General features: G+C 48.7%; 1 protein-coding gene across 1 annotated transcript; it reads right to left on the bottom strand.

Moving 5' to 3' along the window:
• Positions 1–9,284: 9,284 nt before the first annotated feature.
• LOC136475640 (1-aminocyclopropane-1-carboxylate synthase 1-like) lies at positions 9,285–11,474 on the bottom strand. The gene is made up of 3 exons (XM_066473219.1): positions 11,039–11,474; positions 10,745–10,905; positions 9,285–10,622 (listed from the first exon to the last, which is right to left on the bottom strand). The coding sequence occupies exons 1-3, from the start codon at positions 11,351–11,353 to the stop codon at positions 9,623–9,625; spliced, it is 1,476 nt and encodes a 491-aa protein (XP_066329316.1). The 5' UTR covers positions 11,354–11,474; the 3' UTR covers positions 9,285–9,622.
• Positions 11,475–13,250: the final 1,776 nt, after the last annotated feature.

Below are 13,250 nucleotides of genomic sequence, written 5' to 3'. Positions count from 1 at the left end.
GCGTCTTGGTTTGGCCCGAGCCGCTCGTGCATAGGCGGCCGGTGCGGAGCGGGAGCCGGGTCAAGCCGGGGCGCTGATGCGTCCTCCTGTGCCGCGCTCGGTGGCTATAGCGGTGAGCGGGTGGAGCAATTTGTCTGGTGTATCCCGGCTCTTCTGGTGGGGAGAGAGGCCGCTAGTTGGCGTCTCGACGCAGAGCTCTCCGTCTGTTGAACGGCGGCGGTTTCCACCATTGCCCGGAGGTTCCGGTGGATCGCCTGTTCCTAGGGGTCGTTCGGCTCGGGAAGGACGCGTAGAAGCATTGCCGCAGCGGCGATGTTCTGGTCAGCCCAAGCGAACTATGGGGGATTGTCCCCCCCCATCCATGATGTTGCGCTGGAGCTGGCGGGCACGACCCTGAGCGCCACTTACCGGTTTATGCACACGGGGCGTAGTGTGGTGCGCCGTGTGTGCCGGCGCAGATGGCGGCTAGTTCTACCGCTGTTGTCGTAGCTCCTCACCGTGCTCTCGTGTGAGCGCAAGGGTCCCCGCATGAGGGTCCAGAGGGGTGTGAGTCTGCAAGGACTCTGTTACCACCGACGGCTATCCTGGAGCGTCCACCATAGCACACTCCCAGGACGGATGGTGGCTAGGTGCCACATCACCGATGATGGAGCCGTCACTCTCCACATCGTCATCCATGAGGTCGAGGAAACAAGTGGGAGCATAGCTCGCCATCCCCACGAATTCGGACGTGAGAGGAGGCGGCGCCGGCATCCTTCGGAGCCCCCGGGCGTACGCATCCATGGGGTACGCAAGGCCGTAGGAGAACCGGTCGCATGGTGATCACGGCAGGGACAATGGGGTCCCTTCGGATAATCGGCGAAAGATAGCAAATAGTGAATAAATAACAGTATGTACATTACTCACAGCGGGGTTTGAGCAGAGAGTTTGCTCGGAATGAAGCGCATGCGCCTCGTCGTTGAAGTCGTGGTGCGTCCCAGAGCCGATGGAGCACGCCCCTCCGACGGGCGTCGGACAAGTGCCTCCTCACGGAGGTGTAGTACGCCGAGCCGGTCGGCGACGAAGTCCAGGCTTCCGAAGAGGAAGGCCTGGGACGGCTCGAAGATGGGTGGAACCCACATCCCAGCGAGTGGGAGTGCAGGAAACTCCAACGAGCCGAAGCGAGTCGTATCGCTTGAGCCCGCCATGGTAGAGATGGTGGAAAAGTGGGTCATCCGATGACCAAAAAAGTGTGAACGTACAGCGTCTTCCCCACGGACGATGCCAACTGTCGGTGTAGAAAGTGACCAACACGTAAATATTTGTAGTTTTATTGTACGTTATGATCGGATGTGACCTATCACTCAATGACATAGGGTTTATACTGGTTCAGGCAACGTGCCCTACGTCCAGTTTGAGTCGGTCGGTGACTTTGTTCTTGAGCCCAGGTGCTCGAAGTTTGCAGTGGGGTTACAAACGAGAAGGAGAAAGATGGAGGGTACAAGAGGTCCAGTCGGACTTTAGTCTGAAGGGCTGAGAGTGATGGGAGCCTCGCTATGTGCTAAGTGTTCGGGCGTGTGCTCGGTATAACTTTAGAGTGTCTAAAGTTACAGAGGGTGAATCAATGTAGGTGAACTGATTGACCTCCTTGTTGGGAGAGAGCTCATCAACTTTTATAGATGAAGGGGGTGGCCTTACAAGTGAGAGGGAGAGAGTACGTATGCTGCTAAGTCTTGCTACCCACGCCGACAGGTATAAGATAATGGTAGGCGTCCACAATACTGTTTAATGTCAGATGCACATGGAAGGTTGCGTCGTCTTCTTGTGGTATGGCAGATGTTGGTGCCTGCCACACTGTTGATACCCAGAGGCATGCAAGGGGTTTTACCTTGTTCGCCGGGTACGGTAAATGCTGGTGCCCACAACACTGTTGATGCCCAGAGGCATGTGGGGGAGCCTTACCGTGTTTGTCTGGTATGGGAGTTGATGGCGCCCACAACACTGTAGGGGAAATATCGACGCCTACAACACTGCTTGCATTCTGTCATGCCAGGGAGGTCGGATGGTACTGTCCTGCAGATGTACATGGTACGGTCCTTGGTATTGCGGTTGACTTGAGTGCCCTGCCTTACTTTCTTCGCCCGTTTCCTGGTCCTTACCGAGCGGGCGTCCCCGGTCGATCGGTCCCAGTCGGCTCTGATTGCGCCAGTCGGAGATGAGCTGTAAGCAGGGGTTCGGCGCATTCCCGGTCGGAGAAGCGAGTCGGAGTCAGAAGTGGTGTTAGGCCAGGCCTTCCGGTCGGAGAGGCCATCCGGAGACGGGCTGGAGACCGAAGCGAGCGCTCCGGTCGGAGAGGTGGGCCGGAGTCGAAAGCGGACGCCGTTCCTCCTCGGACAGGCCTTCCGGTCGGAGATTGGATTGCCTTTCTGGCCTGTCGTTTAGGTATTTGGGCCGAGCATTTGCTGGGAAGCCGGTCCATGAAGGACCCCGGGTTTATGAACCCGACAAAACCTTATTCTATATCTAAGTTGCTCACCTATATCATTAAAAAAACAACCTAAATTAACCTATATCATCATCGAAATTATCCACCTGTCATCATGAGTAAAAATATAAAGTAACATCATACATTTGCCCTCATTTTCTTTTGTCACATGAAAACTGGCTATCGGAGCACTTGAGGATGAGCCACATTTTGTTGCTCCGGCTTCTAACATCAAAACAGCTCCGGCTTACCTACTTTTCACAAAAAACGGCTCCTAAAGTGTTTGGTCCGGCTCCTCCACAAAAGCTGTTGCAGAAGCCAGAGCCGTGCCAAATGGACTCTTAAAGTAACTAATAATTTTACATCTAATAAATTACACACTTCTATCGTTACTTAAAACAACCCTCTCTATTTGCAACTAAATTACTGATATATGTTCTTTGATAAAAAGACATCCCAAAGTTTTTCTCTATGTGTTTTTATATTATTTACTTTTTCTATTTATAAATTAGAAAAATAAACCAAATGTAGCTAATGATAAAATTTGAATTTGTTAATCGGATACAGAGATAAGGTGCAAATGAAAATAAAACTATTGATGTGGCTCATTAAAGTTTATTTTGACTGGGCAAAAGTATAAAAAAAGTATCTACATGAATATTGTTTAGAGTATATATGAACAAATATAAGGACTCTAGCACTCATCTCGAGCTACTTTTAGCTAGAAAATACTGTTCACATATTGTGTGGGGTGCTTTACGTTGTTCGAAATTAGGAAAAGGAGACATGTTTTAATTTGCCTTAAGTGGCTCTTAAAGTGTAGTCTAATGTGAAATATAAATGAACTGGCTTTACGTTGTTCGAAATTATATAATGTTTGGTTAATAAGCTGGGTGTCATTTCCGTTTTGGTTAATGGAAATGGGGGAAACCTCCGGTTCGAAAAATAAGCCGGGTGTCCGGCGAGTCACATGAACTTTCCATCAAGTTAGAAGTACAGGGGTTATTAGTTGGCTGATTATCGGCAAAACCAAAAGTTTAGCAGCACGGCCCCACATGTTGTTTCTCTGTCGGATAAATGTTTGCTCTCGCGTTCATTTCGACGTTGATGTAATAAGTCAGACCGCTAGGGCACGCGTTAGTCTGGTTTTCACGTCGGCAGTCGCCTCAAGTTTCAAATCTCAACCAACTCACAACCGAATGTTGCTGCTAGTGTCGATCGAAGGAAATGGAAAACGTGGCTTTCGCTTACCGTTTTTCCCTAGTGTCGGTGACGGCACATAGCTAGCTAGCTGCTCCCTGTTTTCTTCTTCGAGAGGAGACGACCACGGTCTGCGTGTACGTACTCGTCGCTCTCATCGATCCCGGACGGCGGACGGCGCCCGGCGGCTGATGGATCGGACAGTGTTGTACGCGCTCGGCGTCGGCGCTCTAGCGCCTGGCTGGCTGGCTCCCCCGGCCCGGGCCCGTGCGGGGAAATGCATGAAAACCTAAACCGCACCGCGTACGCTCGTTGTTTCCGCAGGTGGCTGGATCGCGGAACAACCGCGTGCAGTCAGGCATGGCGCTGCAGGATCAGGATCGCCGATCACACGTCGACCACGCGTGGCTTAGGGCCACACCACACGGCCGCGGTTCCACCGTACCACCACGCCAACAGGCGCACCTCCCACTTGCCAACTCGCTCGGGTACGCTCACATGTCAATGTCACACCTGCACCTACTACACCCACAGTTGTTCTTGAGGCTTGCCTCTTTAGTTCCAAAATTTTTTCCCAAAAAATACTACAGTGGCCATCACATCGAATCTTACGATACGTACATGTAGCATTAAATGTAGACAAAAAAAAACTAATCGCACAGTTTGGTTGGAAATCGCGAGACGAACGTTTTGAGCTTAATTAGTCCATGATTAAATACTAATTATCAAATAAAAACAAAATTGCTACAGTACCAGATTCCTAAATTTCACCCGCTAAACACAACCTTCGGCAGATGCCAGTGTCGCCTTGAAGAATAATTACCGCGGGCGGAGTGTACGTTGCCGTACGCGGCCTACGTACGTCGACGTTGTGCGGCCAGCTGCAGCAGCTTGAGCTTTACTACACCTGGGCATGACGAGTTTTTGCGTGTGCTAGGATCGATCCTGGCTGTTGGCCCGAGATCCCCGTGCCAAGTGGGTTGCACTGGTCGACTTGACCGGTGGCCTCAACATCATTCAGAAAGCTTGACATGTTCCGTCGCGGTCGCACAGTGCCTAACCTTTTTGGACACCCACCTCTTCCGAATCAAACTTACTACAGTACAATGTACCATCCCATGTACGAAAGGATGTTGTTAGCTATGTTGCATGATCAAATGTTGTCTGCATTTACAGGAACATTATTTGTTATCTTGGAATGATAGAATCTATGGCTCCGTTCGCTTTGCTGAAAAAACAAACCAAAATACTGTGATTTGTTATGAGAAAAAAATACTACTCTAACTAAAAAAAATTAAAAAAGATGGATTATAAGAGAAACTAACCGGGCCATGAAAATATAATAGACCGATCTTCGGGAGGATGAACTTCTGGGCAAAAACAACAACACTATCTACAAAGAAACTGACGGGAAAAAAATCAACCCTTCAATTCCTGCAGGTCCTAGTCACCGAAATATACTTTCTTCTTCTTGTTTTCTATTGCTCGCTATCATCCACTTTTGTTGCTTGGTTTTGGGGCTTCATATTGATGATATTTTCAACCATGCCAGAAAAATGGTTCACTCATAAACACACTTTCTTGCGTCGCAAATCTTCTGTGCGATCTTATTCCCTGTATCTCAGCATCCATGCTTCACTTTCGTGTTAAAAAAAAGCAAGGACGCTACTGTTGCTTCCTCTTGTTTCTTCATTGTTCAACCACCACCACCACTACTACTACTACTACTACTACTACTACTAATAATAATAATAATAATAATAATAATAATAATAATAATAATAATAATAATAATAATAATAATAATAATAATAATAATAATAATAATAATAATAATAATAATAATAATAATAATAATAATAATAATAATAATAATAATAATAATAATAATAATAATAATAATAATAATAATAATAATAATAATAATAATAATAATAATATAATATCATAACCTTTTCCTAAGTTGCGTGATAATATCTTAGAAAGATTCAAAACGATCTTCATCTTTGGAAACTTAGACGGAACCGGGAGAATATTACTCTGCTACCGACCTCACCACCAGTCGCACATTAGACGGAAATCAATTAAACCCCATGCCTAGGTTACAATCATGCCACGGCATCATCAACCACAACCAGCGAGAACAGGTCTAATAAACGGAAAAAATAGAACACCAAAAGCCATAGCTTTATTTACTAACTTCGATTCTCCTTTAACTTGCTGCTTTAGAAGAAGAGAAAGCTAATAAGAGGGACCATCGCCCACATATATATGGCGGTGGGAGCGAGTGGGGGAGGGAGACATCGCGTCGCAGTCGTGCCTGATCCTCCTGGTGATCACGGGCATCATCAAGCAAGCTTAGCCAAAAGATAAGCTATTCGCCCCATACTCCCATGCATGCATGACGACATAATAGCACGTATGTACTTCTAGTAAAGCAGCCGCAAGCGTACTTGCAGGTATATATATTAAGGGGGTTCCCTAAAAAATATATATATATATATATATATTAAGGGGGGAAAAGCGCGTAGGAAGGGAGACAGGTCGGTTTAGTTTCGGCCCTTTTAAAAAATGGAGATCAGGAGGTTGCTTTGCTTGAGCACGTAGGACGGTAGGAGGAGTACGCAGCAGGGGTAGCTAGCTGATGGATGACTTGGACAGGATCTGGGAAGCTTCGAAGCGGAGCGTTGGCTGGCTGGGACTGGGAGAATCGGAGACTGTGTCTTCCGTCTGTGGCCACCACCGCACATATCGGGCGCATCACCGAAAAGGGCAAAGTCGGTGGAGAAAACTATGTGCTGAAATGTGCGACTAGCATCAGGGATCGGTCCTCCTCTCTCGTTTGTTGTTATTAGTGCTAATCATTGCCGACACCCAACAATAATACTCATTTCATTTTTAAATATATATGACTGTTGTGTTTTTTTCCCTCCATTCGTTTGACTATTCTTTTTACAAACTGTATAAACCTACAAGGAAAACTTAAAGTACTTTTGATGACAGACATTTCGCTTTACTAAATTAGTATAAGTATAAATGGTGGCATATATTTAAAAGGCAAATAAGGAGTATTAGTTAGACATGCTTACGTACGCAGGTTAAGGGATTGGTTAGTGCTCGCTCCTTCCGGGTGACGTCACGGGTGCGTAGCTTGTGACCGGTCAGAACATTCAAAGTTCTGTGTGCGATAACAAATAAATGGTGTACTAAATTTCACATCCAAACATAACGCCCTGACAGAGAGCACTACTCCCCATTTCTAAAAAAAAAGATGCACTTTTAGATCTGGTCCAAACCAATCTATTTTAAATTTAACTAAGTTGGGAAAATAGTATTAACAATTATATCTAAAAAATATACTATAAGTTTATTTGGGTAGAAATCTTTAAAATACGCCAAAGAGCTGCGTTTCAGTGTATTAACAATTATAGTACTTATTTAATACTACTTGGTGCGAATCTAAGAATGCAATTCTAGCATAGTACCAAGTTGAAGTATCTTGAGTTTGATTAACTATATACAAAACATATCAATATTTATGATATCAAATAAGTACCATTAGCTTTGTCTTGAGGATATATTTACATATTATAACTATTTGGTGCCATAAGCGTTAATATTTTTACATATACATACTCCATCAAACTCTAAATATTTTAATAAAGAATGCATTTGAATTACATTCTTTGGGCCGAGTTAGTATGATAAACATTTGTATATTTTTGTAAAAAATAGTCAAACCGAAGATTATTTGACTTAGCCTTGTAGTTAGAAGTGTGTGTGTGTGTTTTTTTTGAGCGAGGGAGTAGAACTCAGGCTAGTACCGAAAATGGTCATTGGTCAAGTTCTTGCGTAGCACTGTACTATCATGGTAGGATCGGCAACTATCGTCCCTTTCCTAGCTCCTCGCGAACGAAGCTTGTTGTGCTGCTGATGAGAAATCACATACCCATGAAGATGGCAGTGTGAGTGTGTGACGGCGTCATCTCCACGCGTCTCTGTCTTTCATCTCGTCGCCGTACAGTACAGCCAGCCAGCGACATGGGACGCAACATGAGCACGCGAAGAAACAATGCCCTGCACTCTCCACCGAAGATTCACTGTGCCACATAAGAGGAGTAGATTCCTCGCACGCATTATATGAGCCAGCTGCCCCTACACACCTGCGCATCCACCTTATCCCGATGCCCTAAGTCGTTCGTTGTATCCATCATTTGTACTGGCGCCACCCATTTCTTTCGACGGCGTGTTCATGGTTGCTCCTCGTCCCGGTAGTCGATCAAAAACGGCAAAGCCTGAGCCCGATGCATCGACAACCCACAGTGGCCAAAATAATTGGGCGCATGCAGAGCCGCAACCCGCAGGGGCACCATGGTCCCCGTGGAGCACTGGTACTGGAGAGGATAAAGACGAGAGCAAGAGCTGCGCCGCGCGCTGTTTCCGTTCTGGGGGTCCGGACACCGATCTGCACTGCGAAGCCCAGGTCTGGTCGGTCGGGTCTTGTTCTCCCATCGGCGGCCAATGGCAATGCAAAGACGACCCTGACCGGAGCATGCATGTCCTAGTGCGCGGGTGAGCCCCATGTGGCGTGCTCGGGCTGAGGCCGGCGCGCGGGGCCCTAGCCTGCCCGCGGATGTTGTTTTGGCCTCTGCGTGCGTGTCGTCACTGTTGGCGGCACCCCGGATCGCTGGGATTCACAGGTTCACTTCAAACAATTTCCTAATCCACCGGCACACTGGAAGAGAGAAAACAATGGGGGAGACAAAGAAAACTACCTTTCTCGAATATCGTACCAAACTAGGCCTTTTTTGTTGCTAATAAAAGATCAAAATTCAATTAGGAAACCTGGTTTCAGAGTAGGCTCACGGATAAACTGGCTTGCATCTCTATCTCTAGATAAAAACCAGAACTGTTGAATGTTGATACAGAGAAATAAAGCAGACCCTCCAGTGTAAACTTTGACAAGATTCATTCGTGGTAAAGAAGAACAGTGGGCGGAGCATGCAGCGAATTCCGAGGTCAGAGCAAGTTCAGAATTCGTGGTGCCATGTTCGTTCTCTCCGGCCATGCAGCGTGTTCGATGGATCGGCAATCAAGTCAACACAGTACGTAGATTTTTATTACATCAAGCCTAGAGGCTCGTTACCAGTACTACTAGCGGCGCCCTAGAGCGTTGAGAACGATGTCGTCAAAAGTCTGTTCGCTTGTTTGTAAATGATCGTAAATTTTCAGTTAGGAATAATATTTTTCTCTCACACCAAATCAGCCGGTAGTAAATAATCCACGATCGTTTACGGCCTACAAACATGCCACAAGTGGTTCCGGGTTTGACTTTCACGTGACGGCGACGCGATGCCTGCAGCAGCAAGTGCCGACCCGAGACCGGCCGGTCCGGCCAACTACCAAGTCCCATTGCAAGCAGCAAAGGCTACAGAAGAATCTAGAGGGTGCTCTGCGCGTGAGAGTGTAACTTTATAACGTTTAGAGATGTGAAATTTATTTACCGACCAATAATACAATCGTTGTAATAACAACAATAATGATACAGAGTGACGACTGCATGTACGTACACCCAAAACAACCGGGAGACCCCGTGCCGGCCCGTGGGACGGACACGCACGGGAATTCCCGGTCAAAAAATACACGATGCGATGCCTGCTGGAAGATCGATCGCTACCCCTCCTACCCAGAGTGGCCCTCGGGCACCTATCGGCCGGTGCCCCAAGGAAAAATGGCGGCGTGGTATATACGGACCCCACCCACAAAATTACAAGAACCCCAGTAATAAGGAATGATTAATTACTACTAATGTAGTGTGCTGCTGCTGCCGCTGCCGCTGCCGCTGTGTGGTACGGTATTATAGTATACGTGGCCGTGGTTTATGAACATTGCTCCACACCACTCGGTGAGCTGAAAAAGCCGAGCACGCAGTGGCATGGTAGCTAGTGTGACCGGCTACTACCGCTCGGCCTTCCGGTCGGCGGCGGAGGCCGGGGTGAGGCGGTTGGCCCAGCTGAAGCGGATCGGGAGGCTCATGCTCCTGGCGGGCCCGAGCACGCGGCGCGCGGCGGGGCCCCGGCCCTCGACGGCGGTGGCCTCCGCGAAGGCGGCCAGGCGCTGGAGCGCGACGTCGAGCGTCTTGGCGGACATGTTGGCGAAGCAGACGCGGAACCACCCGGGCTCGCGGCAGTGGCAGGAGGACCCCGTGGAGATGTTGAGCCCGACCTCGAACACCACCTTCTTCCACAGCTCCATCTCGCCCTCGAACGACGGGGCGTTCCGCATCAGCCCCCGCATGTTGACCCAGCAGAAGAGCCCCGCGTTGCTCTCCAGGCACTCGATGCCGCCGATCGCGGCCAGGCCCTCCGCCAGCTGGTCGCGGCGCTCCTTGATCCGCCGCGTGTTCTCGGCGATGTACCGGCGGGTGAAGTCCCTGTCGCCCAGGAGCGACGCCAGGAGGTGCTGCGTCTGGGAGGACACCAGGCCGAAGCTCGACATCTTGGTGGCCGCGGAGACCACGCCGGCGTTGGAGGAGTAGATGGCGCCCACGCGGAAACCCGGGAGGCCCAGGTCCTTGGACAGGCTGTACACCACGTGCACGCGCTCCGACATGAGCCCGTCATCGGCGTCGGAGTTCCCGCGCGCGGCCACCACCTCGAGGACGCTCACGAAGCCCGGCTCCGCGAAGGTCGTGCCGGAGTATATCTCGTCGCTCACCAGGTGGATGCCCTTGGCGGCCACGAAGTTGACCAGCATCTCCAGGTCGGCGCGCGGGGACGTGGTGCCCAGCGGGTTGGAAGGGTTGGTGATGAGCACGCCCTTGACGCGCAGCCGCTGCTTCTGGGCGCGCCGGTACGCGTCGTCCAGCGCGGCGCGCGTCACCCGGAAGCCGTTGGCGCTCGTGCAGTGCACGGGGACGATCTCGGCCCCGGTGCGCCACTTGAGGTCACGGTCGAACCTGCAGACGACAAGCGCGAGCGAGCCCAGTCAGCAGCCGTGCATCGCGTGGCGCCAATCAGACGCCGGCCGCCACTTGCTTGTTCCCTATTGTATTGCAAGTAGTTGCAGCGACTCACATACCCTGGGTAGTATGGCGTGGGGATGAGAAAGGCGTCTCCGTGGTCGGCCAGGCAGAACATGAGCGCCTCGTTGGCCGAGGTGGCGCCGGCGGTGAGCACGATGTTGCTGGGGTCGAAGGTCACCCTGTACCCACGTTGCTCCGACATGAACCTCGCCAATGCCTGCGGAAATCACGCATTCAGTCAGTTACTCTTGTTTATTTGCTCGATCCCCGGTCGGTTAGACCACAGAGTGGCTGCCTTGCCTGGGAACGAATCAATGAATGAGTAAACTAGCAGACAGCCAGACACTCACATTCTTGAAGGCCGGCATGCCGTGGTAGTCCTGGAAGAGCGCGAGCTCGCGGAAGACGGAGGTGCCTTCCCGGCGGAGGCCGAGCGCGTCCGGGTTGGCCTCCAGCCACGCCTCCAGCAGGTCCAAGGATAGCTGGTTCTCGGCGAGGCCCATCTGGATGATGCCGCCGGGGTTGGCCACGGGGTCGTACGGGTTCTTCTCGTACTCCTCCCACCCCAGGAAGTAGGACGAGTCCTGCCCGTGGCTGTTGCAGGCGGCCTTCTTCGACAGCAGCTGCGGCTGCGGCTTCTCGTCGGCGATCATCATGCTCACCATATTGCCACGTCACTTAGCTTTGGCGCGCGTTTGTGGGCTGTCTGGGTTCGTTTGAAACTGGGGGCGTCAGGCACACACACAGTGTGCGTGTGCGTATGTGTGGTGACTGGTGAGTGAGCGAGAGACAGAGGGGGCCAGTAGAGGAGGGAAGCTAGATGCTGATCAGTTGATGGTTTTGGTGACTCCCAAACGCGTCTATATATATAGGAGGCAGGAGGCCAGGAGCTGCCGTGAGGATTTTTTTTAATTACACAGTACAACATACTCGACTCTATGAACACACATACGTAAACCCTAGCCCTATAAGCACTTTCGATGAACTGAGCCGGCTGATCTCGAGATTCACGAAGTCACTATAGGCGCCTCGCTGTCGAGTGTCGATGGGGACGTCGCCTACCACTAGAAATATAGCGTCGGTAAATCCTAGAATAAATCCAAAAAAAAAATACGAGCACTCGAAGTCGAAAACTTGAACCAAGTGATAAGTTCTACCACGAGAACCCAACCAAGTTCGCGCCGAACTGAGGACTTGAGAAGCCTGGATCACAACTGCGAAGGATGCGGTGCGGGACAGGGACAGGGACAGGGAGTGCATATTTTACTTTTATTGCTTACTGCATTTCGGTCAGGAACAGTGGATTCGTTCTGGCAAAACGTCCTGAGGTGTTAACATCACTGCTTGAACATGCCGACAACGCGCGAAGAGCAGACCAGTAGAAGTAGTATTAGCAGATGACTGCCTGGGGGCTGGGGCCATCATGGTTGTCAAAGAAGTAGGCTTATATACCATTCGGAACGGGAAAAATAGAAGGTGTCCTCTGATTCTGATCCAACTAATAACACCCGTTTGGTACTCAGTACTCTCTCATAAGGTTTCCCAAAATGAAAGGTTTGTCACCTAGGTGGATATTTTTGGAGTATTTTGGTTCAGTAGCGTAATAATTAATGTTAATGATGATATCGTGTCTTACTTTCAGAGAAAAAAGACACAACAGGATCCATTATATCCATTAATATTTAACATTATATCTAGCATGCTATCATTCCAATAAATTTAAGCCAGAGCATATGAGCAAGTTAAGGTGGCCAGTGCCGCACCTAATCCATGACAATATCTCTATAGTCTATCTCTACAATATGACAATGGCATAATTCTTTTTACAACGAAGGGTTATAACATGAAGCTACATCTTTTGTGCATATGAGCAACTACGGGGTCTCAAAAACAATTTTGACAAGAGTGAATTGTTTTGTTTGATGATGCACATGATGCAAAGGAGCATCTACAGCAATTTTTTTTTGTACATCTTGAAAAATTTCCTCAACAAATTTAGGCACCCCTATTAATTCTAAGTTATAAAAATGACGATTGAAAATTAATAGAAGAACATTTTTGAAAAGTAAACACCTTTGTACAGGCACATGTCTTACGCTAATAAATTCAGTACTTAGTAGTAGTCTACTTATGCATATAATGCCTTCATAATTCCAAGATGTGTATTTATATTAAAAAAACTAGATTATTTTTTATCTAGATTTTTTTGGCAACATGATTGACCCTAAAAGAATGTATCACCTCGCAATATGGAGTTTTTTTTTGGTAACCTAGAGATGTTGGGGGCATATTTAAAATATTATTTTGGTAGGTAAATGCCTACTCAAGATGATTACAATTGGAGGGATGTGCCTACAATTGATGTGTAACAAATACTTTGGCTGTAGTGGAAAATGGGGAACACACTTTTGGGCTATTTTTATGATGGTCAACGGTATTTCCCTGTTTTTGAACATTTGTAATCAAAGATGGCTCCCGAAGTAGACTTTAAGAAGACAAAAGGTTCGGAAATGCAATCTTGGAAGAATAGTGTCCTTGTTTGTAGAACATAGCACAACACAA

The sequence above is a fragment of the Miscanthus floridulus genome, chromosome 1, assembly GCF_019320115.1.
Source record: "Miscanthus floridulus cultivar M001 chromosome 1, ASM1932011v1, whole genome shotgun sequence".
Lineage (NCBI taxonomy): Eukaryota > Viridiplantae > Streptophyta > Magnoliopsida > Poales > Poaceae > Miscanthus > Miscanthus floridulus.
Note: the sequence above shows the minus strand (reverse complement) of the source record. Positions and strands in the feature narration are given on the sequence as shown.